Source organism: Amblyomma americanum, chromosome 8 (genome assembly GCF_052857255.1).
Source record: "Amblyomma americanum isolate KBUSLIRL-KWMA chromosome 8, ASM5285725v1, whole genome shotgun sequence".
Lineage (NCBI taxonomy): Eukaryota > Metazoa > Arthropoda > Arachnida > Ixodida > Ixodidae > Amblyomma > Amblyomma americanum.
Genome location: NC_135504.1, coordinates 112,534,994 through 112,551,939, shown reverse-complemented (window position 1 = coordinate 112,551,939; position 16,946 = coordinate 112,534,994). Strand labels below are relative to the sequence as shown.

The 16,946-nt window shown below is 50.2% G+C and overlaps 1 protein-coding gene across 1 annotated transcript in view; it reads right to left on the bottom strand.

The window, feature by feature from the left end:
* Positions 1-16,946, bottom strand: part of LOC144102673 (uncharacterized) — a 57,795-nt gene that overhangs the window by 36,034 nt on the left and 4,815 nt on the right. The window contains exon 2 of the mRNA XM_077635879.1: positions 14,614-14,763. Within this exon, the coding sequence (XP_077492005.1) occupies positions 14,614-14,763 (150 nt within the window). The remainder of the gene's footprint in view (positions 1-14,613; positions 14,764-16,946) is intronic.

The window sequence follows — 16,946 nt, the reverse complement described above, 5'->3', positions numbered from 1 at the left end:
GACAGATACTGCGCCATTTCATTTCCCCAAAAACCAATTATTATTATTTCACGAAAGAGTGCTGATGTTCAAAACTGACTGCAAACTGTTAAAGTCCGTTTTTGCTTCCGTGGCAAAGAAAGCAAGGGTGTTACTGTACGATCGGTAAAGGAGGCGGAAGAGATGTTTAAATACGCAGATACTGCTATTCCCTGCAAAGGTGCAATGGACCGAGAAGTGTTTGAGAACTACGACAATAAGATCACATGACACCTCAAGCAATCTGTTGACATTGCACAAGGCACTGTTTTCAGCCGATCTTGCTCGGGAGTAGTAAGCAAAGGAGGTAAGTCCTCGTTCAGTAGTAAGAACTCAATTAGCACTGTGACAGTGTGCAACTGACCTTTCTTTCCTTGTGGAATAAATCGTGCTTTCAAACATTAAAATAAAAACTAGTCTCAACTTGCTTGTAGGGCAGCTTGCCATTGATATGTAGCTCCAAACTTCAGCCACCTTTAAAGCTCATTTGCACAAGCAATTCCCATGAATACCACATCATAAAGCCATCCTGCCTATCCAAGTACAAACTAGGAATATTGTTTACACAAGTTGTTTGGGGCACCCACAGGGAACTAACAGCCCATTCGAATTCAGTTATGATGCATGTGAATTTCATTATTAAATGTTGTAAGTGAAATATATGTTTGGATTGTAAAAACGACGTTCGAATGCCAAGAGGAAATATAAAAACTTGGATTCTGGCCTCGTCTGCTGTGTCATTTTATTTTTGAGTATATTAACAGATGGTGCATAAATGTTATTAAGCAGAGGATTACTAGTCCCTTCTCAGTTTTCTTTGTGTTTTAGGTAGGTACCACCCGTGTGCCATGCCGCTGTCTAAGGAAAAGCCTGCAGCCAAGGAAGTGCCGGCTCAAGGCAAGAAAACCTCTGAAGAGGAATGTTTCAAAACACTTGATGCTTGCCCGGCAAAACGCAAAGCAAGAGTCTGGTCTCACATGTGAGCACCGTTCAACAGATGATTTACACGATAAAAAGTGAAATCTGAAAAATATTTTGCTCATGCATAATTTGTAGTTTTATACTTTTTGTTTTTTTTTGCATTCAAAAATGAATTGTTACCTGTTGTAACTATCATATAAAGCCCACTCCTACCCAAGGCTTCCCACTGAGGCCGGAAGTACTTGATAAATAAAAAATAACAAAATAAAATTGGTGAACAAGCTCTCGAGGACAAACTTCAGACACTGTCATCAAAACAAAAAGAGGCTGCTATTCATATATTTCCAGCAGGTAAATGTAAAGACATGGAGGGAATGAACTATACAGAGAGCTGGATCCTAGAATGCATATTTATGAAAAGGAAAGGATCCACACTTTATGAGCACAAGCGCTAGCAAAGTATTGTTGCTTTCGCAACAAAGCAACATTGTTCAATTACCTAAAATCTTATAGGACCGGATTTGGTTTTAATACCAAACGTTTCAGAGTACTCAATGAAAAAACAAGCACGACGGATCTTTTAAAAGGCATGGCGGATTGCTTGTTGATGAGCGAAACTTTCAGAAAACCTTGCAGTTACATCGGGTGAACTGATTGAAGGATTTGTTAACCTGGGTCATTTTACACCAAGAGCTGACAAGCACGTTGTACAACTTTTGTCCGTAAAGTTCCGAGATTGAGTACTTTAAAAAATGCGTTTATTATTGAAACCATTTGTGCAGCACCTCTTCGAAACAGTCTCCCTTGTAGTCTATACACAGCTTCCAACGCTTTTTTAGGTCGTGGAAAGAGTTGGAAAACGCTTCTTTTGGCAGGGCTGTCAGCTCCTTTGTCCTGGCATCTTGAATGGCCTCCACGCTCCCCATCCAGCGACATTTAGGGCTCTCTTCACACAAGGAAACAGAAAAAAATCGCATGGAGAGAGGTCAGGCGAGTATGGTGGAAAGAGAAATACAGTAATGCTGTGCCTAGCAAGAAATTTTGTCACGCGGAGAGAAGTGTGCGGCCTTGCGATATCGTGGAGAAGGCTCCATTGTCCAGATGCCTATAAGTCAGGGCGACGGCATCGGAGTGCATCACGCATGCGTTGAAGCACGCGGATATAAAACTCCTGATTCACCGTGTGCGCTTATGGGACGAACTCTTGGTGTATGACACCTCTGCCATCGAAAAAAACTATCAGCATCGTCTTTGTTTTGGTCTTTTGTGACCGCACCTTTCTCGACGTCGGAGAGCCTGTGGACCACCATTCGACGCTCTGCCGCTTTGAGGATCTTATTTAAAACATTATGTTTCGTCTTCAGCAATGATGCTGCTGACAAATACAGCATTCTTCTCTGTCTCGAAGAGCAAATCAGCGCTCACTGATGCCCGGGTGTCCTTCTGGTCCTGATCGAGGGAGTGTGGCACAAGTCTGGCATTCAGCTTTCGTTTCCCCAAGTTCTCACGCAAAAGTTGGTGGCATGTTGTCTTACTAATGTGGAGAGCATCTGATAGCATGCGGACTGAAATGGTGCGGGCTTGCTGTACGATTTCCCTGATCCGAGCCACGTTGTTTTCATTCCGTGGGGTTGAAGGGCACCCCTGCCTCTTGTCGTCGTCCACTTGTGCCAGTCGAAAATTCGCGCCCGCAATAATGTCTCGTTGCCGTAAGCATCACGAAGGAGCTCATATGTCTGTGTGGCTGCCTTTCCAAGCTTTACACAGAATTTTGTGTTTACACGCTGTTCGAGGTGGACGTACATCTCTTCACACTCACTCACAGTAGAATGAGCAGACGACTAGTGACAACGTATTTTGCTACATGTAGTGCCATCAAGCGGCTGCCAAAGAAATTAACATGAAAAGCTGAGGCTAGCCAGAAAAGATGGCTCTGCACATACGCACCAACATTTCTTTTTGGAAATCATTTCTAGAGAAGAAAATAATCAGTCTCGAAACTTTACGGTCAAAGGTAGTAGGTGGCCATTGGATGGTCAGTTGTTTTGTGCCATTTTTCGGGAAGTGGGTACAGGTCCTGGCTGTATTCGTTAATCATGGAAATGTAAAAGGCAGCTTGCTTGCAAAACCCACGTCGGAGGCAGTAATCCTGCCAGAAAATGCAGGATTATTTTTCGACTTCATCACAAGTGCCAGACCGACTTGGAATAGAAAGATGTGGTCGTCGATGGGCATTGGAGTATCTCCTTCATTCATAAACGGCAAAGTGCAGCATCCAGTTGGCGCAAGCCGCTCACTTCATTTTGTGTCCGCCTTTCCGCACCTCATGAACTGTCTGAGAAATGGGCTCGTCAAGAGCAGCTTCAACGCACCAGCAGGCGAGGTAGCATAGCTCAGCTTTTTCATTGCCTTCCAGCTTTTGCTAGCAGCTCTTCTTTACATGTCTTGGGTTGTATTAGTGTAAGGTAAAACCATCCTTTTTTGTGTTTGTATGTTTCTGCTTCAGGTCTCCCTCCGTCCACTGCCTAGAGAAGCGCCATCATGAGAGCGTGATGGATGTTCTTGCTCTTACTAAGAGAAATCAGCAAGACAGAATAGGGTGTGGCAGCCATGCAGAATCATTGACAGCGCAGGTTGTAGCTTTTTATGTTACCACAAGGCTGCACTTCTTTGTAAAGTCCCTAAACCGGCCCAAAAATCAAAGTCGGGGAACTTCAAGATATTTGAAGTTGAGCGGCTGCGCATAAGTATGTACATGGTATTGTGCACATCTTGCCATCGAGCTCTTCTCTTGCAGTATTTTTTTCAAATTTGCATTGATACTTGTACTAAACAAACCTCTGTCTGCAGGAGCCTCATCATTCCGAAATGCGCCCGTTCATTGCATGCTTCAATCTTGTTGCGAGAGAAATACAGCATTCCATTTCATTTGAGTTATTTTACCCTCAGGGCTTTAGCATTACAGAGGGGGAATCATGCTTTCGCCACATCGGCCTGTTCTATGTTTCTAACATGCCTCGTATCTGGTTGAACAGGGTAAAAAAACTCGTTAATTTAGGTTCCATGTGCGTTTTGCAGCTGCAAAATAAAAAGTTAGTTAAATGCAGTGCGCTTTATCTTCTGTGCTCCGAATCTTGGTGATCTCTACATTAAAATCATGTATACATATTTAGCTCGAAGAAAAACTTAAAGCGAAATTCAGAAAGCCCGTGCCGCTGAGCTCCTTGCTGCGTGAACCACCTCAGCTGCTCGCCGCAGTTGTGCTTGGGAAGTGAGAGCGCCACCCGCCGAGCTTCTACTAAATATGCCTCGCGCCCCAGTCGGCGCATTTGTAGCGAGAGCTACACTGGGCTACCAGTCGAGCATTTCGCGTTGCATGGGAGAGACCAGTTGTGCGCATGAGCCGTTGCCATGGCAACCGGAGAAGAGCAAGGTGCGGCGTTTGCTTGACTATCGCCGCGCGCCCACTCCACCGTCGGAGCCGAGCGTGAAGTCACGCGGATGAGCAGTTGTGCGCATGCGTCGATACCATGGTAACCAGAGAGACCCCACAGCTGCGCCGCGCGCTTCGTCGCAGCCTCGCGGCACGCCGCTCTATCACCCGAACCGGGCGTCCCATCCGAAGCATTGGGTATATTTTTTATTTATTTAACAATACTGTAGGCCTTTGCACAGGCCCAAACAGGAAGTGGATTGTAAGATATATACACGAGCATGGGAAAAGCAGGAAAAAAGAAAACAAAACAAAAAATAGATAGAGCAAAAAAAAAACTAACTGCCATACAACAGCACTGGAATTCAATACAAGACACTGTTGTGATCCTTGGGCTGGGACGACCTAATCAACGGCAGATGTGGCCGTGACGGACCCACAGGCGGAGACTTGGAGGCGCCGTCGCTCGCGGACGACCATATGCCGGACCCTCCCTTTGTTGTCCTGATTGCCTCGTTCGGCCTTCCCGCGGGCCTGGAGTGCGGGATGACTTTGGGGACGCTTCCGGGCCAAACCCGCCTTCCCAGAATGGCTGCTAGCTGGGCGCACTGGCACAGGCTGTGACCGAGCAGCGGACGTGGAGAGGAGGACCTGGGTGTCCCGGCTGCGAGGAGAATACCCGGCTCGCCGACAGAGAAACTCCGAGCAGAAGGGAGTGGAGTGGTGTGTGTTCTGACTCTCGAGTAGAGTGGCCGCTCCGCCGGTCGGTCTCCGACCAAGCTTTTACGCTACCATGACAATGTAAATACTGTACATAAAGTTCTCCCTTTTGGTCACCTTAAATCCGTCTCCGGACCGCTTCGTTCCTGTTCTGCCCGACAACACCTGCTGAGCGACGGCATGCTACCCGATCCACGACAACTGGTGGCAGCGGTGGGATGGCCTGCGTGATGTCCTAGCTCCGGTTTGGTGAGTGCATCGCCTTCTTTCCTTGGAGTCCTGCCAGGCTTAACAATAAGTGCTGTTCTTCTTGGTAGGCAAAATTTGGTTGCAGAAGCCTGTTTGAATTTGAACCTTGCTTTGCACCAACTCTCTTGAGAGACTAGCGATCACAAAAAAAAAAGGGCAGTCATGGACTGGAGAAAGCTGCGGAAGACGGAGATGGTCTTGATATGTGGTGAATTGGGGATTGATTGTGGTAAATCCATGACAAAACGGCAAGTTGTCGACGCGATTCAAGAAGGCGGCTTCGAGGATGAGGAGATCGTAGAGTGTTGGGAGGACATAAAGAATAAAGCTGAGGAGGAGGAAAGAAAAAGGCAATATGAGCTTGAGCTAGAGAGCAAGCGACTGGAAGTGAGGCTAGCTGAAGCTGAGGCGGAAAAGGCAAAAGCGGCTACGCCCAATGTTGAGAATAACCTGTCATCTAAGCCGGCAAAAATGAAAGATCTTTTGTCTCCTTTCAAAATGGGAGAGGACATAGGGTTATTCCTTGTAAACTTCGAGCGCACATGCGAAAAAAATGCAATCCTTCGTACCACCTGGACTCAACACCTCTTGACGGTTCTTCCTTGTGAGGCTGCCGACGTGCTGGCTCGGCTTACTAAAGCGGAAGCGGACGACTATGACAGAGTGAAGGCGACATTGCTTAAGAAGTACCGATTGTCGGCCGACGCTTTCCGTCGGCGGTTCAGAAACTCCGCGAAACAGCCCACAGAGTCCTACCCAGATTTTGCGTACAATTTAAAGGCAAACTTAGTCGAATGGCTCAGGGCCGCAGAAGTTTATGAGGACCGCGACAAAGTGGTAGAACATATTTGCCTAGAACAGTTCTACAACTGTTTGAATGAGGAAACGCGGCTCTGGGTTCAAGATAGGCCCGAAAAGAAAAGCTTGGAGCGCGCCGCGGAGCTTGCAGAAGAATTTCAGGCCAGGCGCGACGGAGGGAAGGAAAACGTGCGTGCAGTCACAAAGCCATACAGGAATTCCGTGAATCGTCCATGGCGGCGAGAGGACCGAGCGACCCCCACGAAGGGAGATAAAGGGACACACGAGGGGGAGCACGGAAAACGGCCCGTCGAGGGAGACTACGCGGACAAAGAAAAGAAGCAAAAAGAGCGGGCGAGAGCCTTCGAGGTGAGGAAACCGCCAGTCTGTTTCCGCTGTAACGAGCGTGGACATCTGGCGAGCGGTTGCCGAAAGGCAAAGGTTGTTTTTTCGCTCACCACCCTCGATGATGAAAGCATGCGCCTACTGGAACCGTATATGCGCAAAATGACAGTGAATGGGAGAGAGTGCCGCGTTCTACGCGACTCCGCCGCTACTATGGACGTGGTGCACCCCGCGCTCGTTTCGCCGAAGGAGTTCACGGGCGAGTGCGCGTGGATCAGGCAGGTGGCCCAAGAGGACAGTGTCTGTCTGCCTGTCGCGCGCGTCACCATTGAGGGCCCGTTTGGGATATTGCACACTGAAGCGGCGGTGTCGGCGACCTTGCCAGAGCAGTGCCCCTACCTCTTTTCAAACCGCTCGGAGGAGCAGTTGGAGACGAGGGGGTTGAGCTATGGGGATCGCTCCGTGCACGCGCTTACGCGTTCTAAAGCCCGCGAAATCGCGGCTCAGTTGAGTCGTTCCGGGGAAGCAGAGAGGCATGCAACGGGCGAAAAAACTGTGCAGGATGGCGCAGAGACCGCTCCTTTCGGAAATGAGACGTCTTCAGCGCCGTGTGGCGAGGCCATTGAGGAGTTGGAAATTTCGGTTCTGCCCCCCCAGTTGGACGGCTTTCCCGAGTTGATTAAGGTAGACCGACAGACCATCGCAGCTGAACAGGACAGCGATGCAACTCTCCGAGATTTGCATGGTTCGAACCCGACCGCGGCGGATGCGTTTTTATGGAGGAAAAACGCTAAGGCGCCCGTGTGCTGTGCGATGTCAGTGCACGTTAAAGATCCCCTGGTGGTCGAAATTATTCCGGAGCCCTCCACTACGGCACCTAATTCTCCCTTTCTTCTTTCACTCCCTCCTTTATCCCTTCCCTTACGGCGCGGTTCAGGTGTCCAAAGATATATGAGACAGATACTGCGCCATTTCGTTTCCCCAAAAAACCTTAAAAAAAATGTCGGTGAGGGACTGGGAAAGAAAAACGTCGCTCTGACGCAGCGCGCAGGAGTACTTTATCGGCAGTACAAAGACAAAAAAGGTGTGCACTACGAGCAGCTAGTGGTGCCCCAAAAATATCGGGCAGGCCTTCTAAAGCTGTGTCACGGAAGCGGCTGGTCCGGCCATCTCGGCATCAAAAAAACAAAGGCCCGGCTTTTAAGAGAATTTTATTGGCCAGGGTGCTTCAAAGATGTTGAAAGATTTGTCCAGACCTGCGACGCATGTCAGAGGGTAGGAAAATCCCACGATAAATGCAAGGCGCCCTTGAAACTTGTGCCACTAATTAGCGAACCGTTCCGGCGCCTTGTGGTGGACGTTGTAGGTCCACTACCTGTGACCGCATCAGGCTATCGCTACATTTTAACACTCATCTGTCCAGCGACGAAGTTCCCGGAGGCAATTCCCCTGAAAGAGCTGAACTCCGTGGGAATTGTCGACGGGCTGTTAAAGGTCTTTTCTAGAATAGGTTTCCCCGCCGAGTTACAGAGTGACCAAGGCAGCGTTTTTACGAGCGCACTTACCGTCACGTTTCTAGAGAAATGCGGCATTCGCCTTATCCACAGCTCTATCAGACACCCTCAGAGCAATAGTGTCGAGGCGTGGCACTCCGTACTAAAAAGAGTCCTCAGGGCCTTGTGCTACGAGCACCGCCGAGACTGGGAGGCATGCTTGCCAGCTACCATGTTCGCGCTTCGGTCAGTGCCACATGAAGCCACCGGTTTTAGTCCAGCAGAACTGGTATACGGCCGGTCGCTCAGGTCGCCTCTTCGCATGCTTCGCGAATCTTGGGAGGGCAAAGGTGAGGATCCCACCGTCCTTGAATATGTACTTCAGCTTCTGGAACGGCTTCAGTCATGCAGAGAGCTCGTTGAGGCCAACATGAAGTCGGCCCAGCAGAAAGCTAAACTCTACTACGACCGAAACGCACGACAGCGATTGTTTTCGGCGGGAGACAGGGTAATGCTGCTGGCCGCGTCGAGGGCAAACAAGCTGGACGTGCAGTGGAAGGGCCCTGCGCAGGTTGTGGAAAAACTGTCAGAAACGAACTACGCGGTAAAGATCCCGGGTAGGCGGAACGAGGTAAAGATCTACCACTGTAACCTCATGAAGCCCTATCGACAACGCGAAGCAATCGTCCAGCTTGCGCTGAATGCACCTGAAGAGGTGCAAACAGATTTTGTATTTCCAGGCGGTGACATCCCCGCTTTTACTGGAGTTCTCGAGAGGATACGTGGTGATGCAGAGCTTACCGAACAACAGAAAGCGGACCTCCAGCAGCTACTTTCAGATTTCGAGGACACTTTCGCTGACAGGCCGGGAAAGACACTCTTAGTGGAGCATGATATTCAGGTGACCACCGACGAGCCTATTCGCTCCAGACCGTATCGCGTCTCTCCGAGGCAAAGGGAGATCCTTAATGCTGAGATTCACCGCATGCTTGACCTCGGCGTTATTGTGCCAACGAAGAGCGAATACACGTCACCTATCATACTGGTAGAAACACCCGGGAAGGAGCCACGGCCCTGCATCGACTACCGAAAGCTAAATGCCATCACACGAGACCAACTTTATCCTATCCCTAATTTGGAGGAGCGGGTAGAAACGGTCAGCAAGGCCCAGTATGTCTCAACTCTTGATCTAACCCGCGGCTACTGGCAGGTTCCCCTGACGGATAGAGCCAGTCAGTACGCGGCCTTTATCTCTCCCCTCGGCACTTTCCGACCACTCGTGATGAGCTTCGGGCTCAAAAACGCGCCGTTTTGCTTTTCTCGGCTGATGGATCGGGTGCTGACAGGTACGGAGGCATACGCGCTTCCTTACCTGGACGACATTGCCGTCTTCTCTGACAACTGGGAGGCTCACCTGCGCCACTTGCGCGAGGTTTTGACCCGACTGCGAGACGCGGGATTGACTGTCCGGGCTGAAAAGTGCAAGCTTGGTAAAGCTGAGGTCGAGTACCTTGGTCACGTTATCGGACGGGGCTACCGCCGGCCGCTGGACGCTAAGGTCGCAGCCATACGCGATTATCCTAGGCCGTTTACAAAGACTGACATACGCGCCTTTCTAGGGTTGGCTGGCTATTATCAGCATTATATTCCAGGCTACTCGGAAATGGCGAGTCCGCTCACAGATAGCTTAAGGAAGGAGGAGCCGATTAAGGTGAACTGGAATACCAGCAAAGAGCAGGCTTTTCTCGCGTTGAAGAAAGCGCTTACCAGCCGGCCTGTACTAAAGGCTCCTTCCTACGACCGCACCTTCATTGTTCAATGCGACGCGAGTGAGAGGGGGATGGGGGCGGTCCTGAGCCAGCGCGACGAGAGCGGAGAGGAACACCCTGTGTTATTCGTAAGCCGAAAACTGACGACCCGTGAAGAGGCGTACAGTGCCACGGAGAAGGAGTGCGCTTGTTTAGTGTGGGCCACCCACAAACTTCGGTGTTACCTGGCCGGTTCGCGATTCGTCATCGAGACTGATCACTGTCCATTGACCTGGCTTCAGAACATGTCTCCGAAAAACGGACGCTTGCTCCGCTGGAGTCTCGCCCTACAGGAGCATAATTTTGAAGTTCGCTACCGGAAGGGTAAAGAAAATGGTAATGCCGATGGCCTCAGCAGAGGCTTTGTTCGCTAAGCGAAATTGGCTATTCCAGGCGCTCGTCTAAGCGTACCTGGCGTAATGAAAGTTTTTTGTTGTTTTTACCTTCGTTTTTATGAGTGCCCTTCCGCATTTGATTTTGTGTTCAGTTGTAGCTTAGGTGAGAATGATAAATGTTATGTTGAACTCATCCCGTATGTCCAACTTTACGCTCTCGTAACCCATCCATCGGCTGTTTGTCTCTTGATTGCAGCGGCAGCTGCGGTTTCTTTTTACAATGCCGTGAAATCTCATTCAAAATTGTAAGGTGCTGGGCTCTAAAATCGCCCGCATATGTCTAATATGCACGCAGCTCACCCTACCTGACGCCCTGGGAGTGGGAAAAACGGGGCGTATTCATGCAGAACAGCTTAAGGCGTTGTTCCTAGATTGCCTGGCACGGCTCGGGGTGGTCGGTGGTGCTCTTGCCTTGCTGGATTGGGGCATTGCGCAGGCTTGATCACTAATGCCCTACCAGAGAGTCTGGGCCTGCAGTCATTCCCCATCAGGACCATCCGGAGAACAAGGGACCTGTCCAGCTGATCCGGCCTCTTCAGAGGACACCGAGCAGATGTAGCCCCTTTCGAGGCCTCTTCCTGGCGGCGGACGAGCTGTTGTGATCCTTGGGCTGGGACGACCTAATCAACGGCAGATGTGGCCGTGACGGACCCACAGGCGGAGACTTGGAGGCGCCGTCGCTCGCGGACGACCATATGCCGGACCCTCCCTTTGTTGTCCTGATTGCCTCGTTCGGCCTTCCCGCGGGCCTGGAGTGCGGGATGACTTTGGGGACGCTTCCGGGCCAAACCCGCCTTCCCAGAATGGCTGCTAGCTGGGCGCACTGGCACAGGCTGTGACCGAGCAGCGGACGTGGAGAGGAGGACCTGGGTGTCCCGGCTGCGAGGAGAATACCCGGCTCGCCGACAGAGAAACTCCGAGCAGAAGGGAGTGGAGTGGTGTGTGTTCTGACTCTCGAGTAGAGTGGCCGCTCCGCCGGTCGGTCTCCGACCAAGCTTTTACGCTACCATGACAATGTAAATACTGTACATAAAGTTCTCCCTTTTGGTCACCTTAAATCCGTCTCCGGACCGCTTCGTTCCTGTTCTGCCCGAGAACACCTGCTGAGCGACGGCATGCTACCCGATCCACAACAACACTTTCTTTTGTTTCACATGAATCAGGGAACAAAGTACTCAAAACAATTGTAATATTTGTCATATAATATTCTTGTAGTTATCGCGGATCTATAAAACACAACTATTCAGCACACTGCAATATTTACATTTAAAATGAAATCACACGTGCACTAGTGTCCAATCACTCAACCAACGCAATATCTTGGAACTACGAATTCAAATACTTTCATGAACAGCCAAAATATGACTCCAATTTTGCAACAAAGCTATCCACAGAATCTGTTTCTACAATTTCCTTTGGCAATGTATTCCAGATTTCAATTGCCCATGGGAAATATGAATACCTAAACGTGTCGCATTGTGTCGGATACTGCCTGATGTGTCTATTGGTTGGACTATTGGGCGGCTGTTGGTTGGACTTTATATAAAGTCCGGCAGAGCTTTCGCCGACGGTGCCTTAGGTCTCCTACGTGGGGACGTCGAGGTGTTGCCTCGCCGTCGCCTCGCGGGCCTGCTGGACGGCCCAGAGTTGGTCACCGAGATTGGTGCTGCGCAAGGCAGCGGCCCACCGCGGCGGGAGGGTTCCGGAGTTAGCACCGTCAGGGTTTTTGCTACAGTCCCAGAGTATGTGGGGTAAAGTTGCTATAGCAGTGTGGCAGACCTTGCATATATTCGTCGGGTATGTTCCGGGGTAGAGCCTGTGGTATTGTGCCGGGTTGGGGTACGTGAGCGTCTGCAGTTGTCTGAGGGCCACCTCGTGCGCCCTGCCCAGCTTGTCGTTGGGCGGAGGGAAGGTTCGGCGGGCCAGGCAGAGGGCCTTGGTAATTTCGTTGTATGTGGTCAAACAGTCTTTGGTGCTGTCCCATGGACGACGGTCGCCGGCGCGGTTCGCGACCTCGCGCGCCTTGGCGCGTGCCGTCTCGTTTCGGTTGCGATATGTGTTAGATACTGCTCCCATGTGCGCCGGGAACCACTGGATTCTGGTTTGAAAAGCTTCCTCCCACTGGACTTTTCGATTGCTCAGGACTCGGGCCGCTGTCTGTGACATCCATCCTTTGGCGAAGTTTTTGACCGTTTGTCGCGAGTGGCAAAGAACTGTGGTGCACATCGGATCCGTGAGGGCGAGGGCCACCGCCGCTTCCTCTGCTTCTTCTGCGCGCTCGCACGCTACACTTGCCGTTATGCGCCTTTCGCCACTCGAATCGGCGACTGCAACCGCGGCTTAATCACAACATTTGACACAGATGCAGAGGAGAGTCCAGCCGCGGCTAAATGGCGGTATAGACAAGAGAAGATTAACTCTTCCGATCCTGATGTTGTCGCCTGGCACTTGGCTACTCAAAAAAGAGAGAATGAGCTTCACAAGGAGAAGAGAGCCGCGGAGACGCCCGAACAGAGAGAGGAACGCCTTGCCAAACGGAGACGCTAGACTGCCGATCGCAATAGACGCCGCATAGCCGCCGAGACGGAGCCTACGGAAGGCGTCAGTCAACGGGAACCAACAGAAGAGGAGGTGAAGGCCTGTCGTGTGACTGATCACACCATTCGAGTTTACGAAATACAAGCTCGGCCAGGAGAAGGTACCTCTCGCTACGCATATCCTGGGATAGCCGAGCGTAACCACTGCCACTTTTTTCCCAATACCCAATACTGTGAAGTTCACTGCACTCAAGCGCTGCAACACCACGAGTGCGGCGACGATGGCAGCACGGCGTAGTGACGTCATAGTGGTCACGTGATGAAACACACGCCGAACAAGGTACGGAAGTGAATGGTAAAGCTTTCGCCTAAGTAAAAAAAAAAACGCAGCCGCCGCTACTGATCCGGAGTTCCCGGGTTCGAACCCGACCGCGTCGGCTGCGTTTTTATAGAGGCAAAGCGCTAAAGCGCCCGTGTAGTGTGCGATGTCAGTTCACGTTAAAGATTCCCAGGTGGTCGAAATTTTTCCGGAGCCCTCCACTACCGCCTCTTTCTTCCTTTTTTCTTTCACTCCCTCCTATATCCCTTCCCTTACGGCGCGGTTCAGGTGTCCAATGATATGAGAAAGATACTGCGCTGTTTCCTTCCCCCAAAACCAGTTATTGTTATTATTATCCGCCTCAGTAACAGGCGGCAGCGTGACGCCCGAGCACCGCTACTCGAAACTGCGCTATGTCGATCCGGTATATACATCCCTGTCTGCCAGGCGTGAAAGCCGGGCTACTTAGTCCCGACATTCGTGTTACATATGTGGGCCAATCGTTTTCCGCAGAATGTTCCGGTTGTGTCAGACGATTCAGTGTTTCGTGCAGCATAAACTTACTAGTTGCGTTAGTGCCTAGCGCCAAGCCTTTAGGAATATTCATATGAATATTGCGGCTCTACATTTTGTCGCAGAATGTTTGAGGTGGTGGCATACGATTTCGCGTTTCGTCCAGCCTAAACTTACAGTCTAGCTCGCGGCAGGGATTCGAACCGGCGAGCTGTGTTAATGTTCGATATTCGATCGCTGCCTCAGCGTAGGACATTTTTTCCCTCTGGGGGAGTTGGGGGGAGAGAGGTAAGCGTGGCGACACTCTCTATTTGGCAGCACCGCGGCGGCTGCGTTTTTATGGAGGAAAAACGCTAAGGCGCCCGTGTGCTGTGCGATGTCAGTGCACGTTAAAGATCCCCAGGTGGTCGAAATTATTCCGGAGCCCTCCACTACGGCTCCTCTTTCTTCCTTTTTTCTTTCACTCCCTCCTTTATTCTTTCTCTTACGGCGCTGAAAACATTTCACGCTTGAAAATATCCCTTATTTCAGTGCCTGGCCGCCGATGATGCCCTTCTTGCACTGCAGTGTAAAAGGGCACTACACAAAGAAGAAAACAACGCGTCGGTCGGCGGTAGGCGCCATCGACACGCTGGCATTACAGGCAGAATTACTATGGCAAAGTGATGCAGCGTGATGACCGCGCTGTGCATACTGCTGAAGCCTAAGGCAAGGCGGCTTCAGCATCATGACCCGGCACTGCATGCCGTAGGAGCCAGAGGAAGACGGCGGTGGAGGCAAACGAAAGTGGGTGCAGCCACCAACTCGTTTCACAAGGAATTCGGTGTTTTTGTTACAGTTGCTCTGTGTGCGATCATCTGTGGTTCCGCACCGACCTCACGGGCGGCATTAACACCGGTTTGCCACTCTACGCGGCAAAGGTCGCTTCAACGCACCGCTTTAACATACGCGTCAGATAAGGCTGTCGGACTGAATTCACAACCCTGTCTGAAGCACTATAAACATATGTACGCACATATATCGCACCTAGATTTGCTTCAGGCATGAGAAGATATGACGCTTACAGGTGTAGGAGCTCCTGTCATCCTGTGGTATCTCCAGTATAACATAATCGCAGGCACCCGCGTACGGCAAACGTTGCGTCAAGAAAGTCTTCCTTTCCTCTCCGACGATACCTCGGGGTGGTGCTTCCAAGTGGCATAGCAGTGGCTTGCCTGCAACGGATTAAAAAAAAAGAATTCGTTTAGAGACCAAGCTGATTCAGCGTTTGTTGCTCAAGGTGACAGGCATCGAGGCTTAAAGCCTCGTCCCTGGAAAGGTGCTGTTTTGGAGTACTGTGCTCACGCACTATCTGAGACACGCTCTTCTGCACCAAAAAGTATTGTTGGGGGCGCTGACTGGCGGCGAAACGGCGCCGTCCTTGCTTAACATGCAATAATCATTAACATGCCCAACAATTCTGGACAGAAGCATTTTTGGGCAGGAAACAACTAATGAACGCATTTTTTATTATTGTAGGATTTCACTGTAACAATCAATATATCCGTAGATCACAGAAGGCAGTTTTGCTTTTTTTACATTAAAGTTTTTGCTGCCGTCGAAAGCGTTCCCCATTGGTTTTCTGCAGCAGCCTTAACAGTTCGATGTGATGGATGGAAATACTTTAAAAGAAAGATTTTGCTGGATATCAGAATAATTGACTATTACATTCAATATTTCTATACAGTTCCTTACAATTTTGCAATATTCTAAATTCTTGTCCGGTAATGTTGGATATGAGCCCCGTTTCAACCACCGTAGAGTATCATGCAGTAGCGCAAACTTGTTCGTACGGCAAAATGGCAAACGTGGGAATGCAATATCGTGAAGCAAACAGCGACGTGCCCTTATTATTACTGTTGCAGTAGAGGAAAACGGGTCTGTAGTATATATAATAAAACATTCGGCGACCGGAGCCTGCCCGGCGCTTCGACGGTAGTATCACCACGTGAGCACAGGCACTTTCCAAATACCAGAGGATGGGAAGCGAGCCTCGAGTGAAAGCGTCGTTGCTTTCCGGTTGCTGTATTTCATCGAAGTGGTGGCCTTATACAGAATGGGACAAGTTGTCAGGCTAGTTGGGGCTGATCTATTGTTGTTGACAGCGCTTAAAAAACACGGACAGAAGAAAGAAAACATGGAACATGAAAACATGGATCAGCGCCTGTGTCGTCGTCTTCCATGTTTTCAGTCTTCTGTTCGTGTTTTTTTAGGCGCTGTCAACAACAACGGCCTTATGCAGAGCATCCACTTCGCATTCGGGAGGTACTGGGTTTGATACTCAGTCCCGCCGCGTATTTCTGATGGCTACAAAGTCTTCTCCGGCCTGGTGGTCGCCTTTTCTACCGTGAAATGCTTGAAAAAAAAAAGTCTTTTACCAAACTGTTTGAATAAGACCTTTTTACTAAGCATTTAACTTCAGAAAAACTGAGTAGAAGGCTTGGGGAAATCTTTTTAGGCATTAGTAAGCCGCGAGGTACCCGGCGGCACTGGGTATCGAACCGAGCACCTCACAAATGCGAGACGGATGCTCCGAATAAGGCCACCGCTGCGATGAAATGCCATCCTATCTTGCACAGCGCGCTCGCGCGCTGGGATGGTCCTCTGTGTTATTCTGAGTGCCCATCGCATATCCTAGTTTTTGTGTACAGCTGCCGGAAGCCCAGTAAATGCTAGTATATACGAGGGCGTTAGGGAGTTAACACAGAGACGGCGAGTGTCCGTCATCTGCACTATTGTGACCCATTTTGTTGCTCGCACTGAAGTCGGATAGCTAGACCAAACAAGGTGTTTCATTTTTAGTCTTCAATCACTGCAACAACACACAGACGAAAACGACGGCACATTTAACGGCGGGTGCGTTGCTATAGTGGCCTCACAGCCCGAGCGAGATCATTGATGTGAAAAAAAAACTCGCAGGACGGTTACGACTGTGTAACGCGATGTTCAGCAAAAACTTTATAGGCGTTTGGTTTTGGGGATATATTTCTGGCGCACTGGTGTAGTGGTCAAGCGATGCACCTCTACACTGGAAGGCGGCTGTTACAAACAAAGCTACTCATAGGCTCATGAGGCCCAGGTTGACCGTGACATAAGATCACGCGACATTGAGGTCACGCCACATGAATGTTACGTGACCGTGACATTAACGCACCGACAGGTTACGCCGACAAGAAAGCCAGGGAAGGGCGCCTAACAGCTAGAGCTGAAAAAAAATCACAGCACGGTTGCGACTATGTAACGTGAGATTCAGCGATAGCTGTTTAGGTGTTTAGTTTTGGCAGGCGGCTGTTCCAAATAGAGCCACCCGTAAGGTTATGCGACCAAAGTTGGCCGTGATATAAGGTGAATGTGTTAA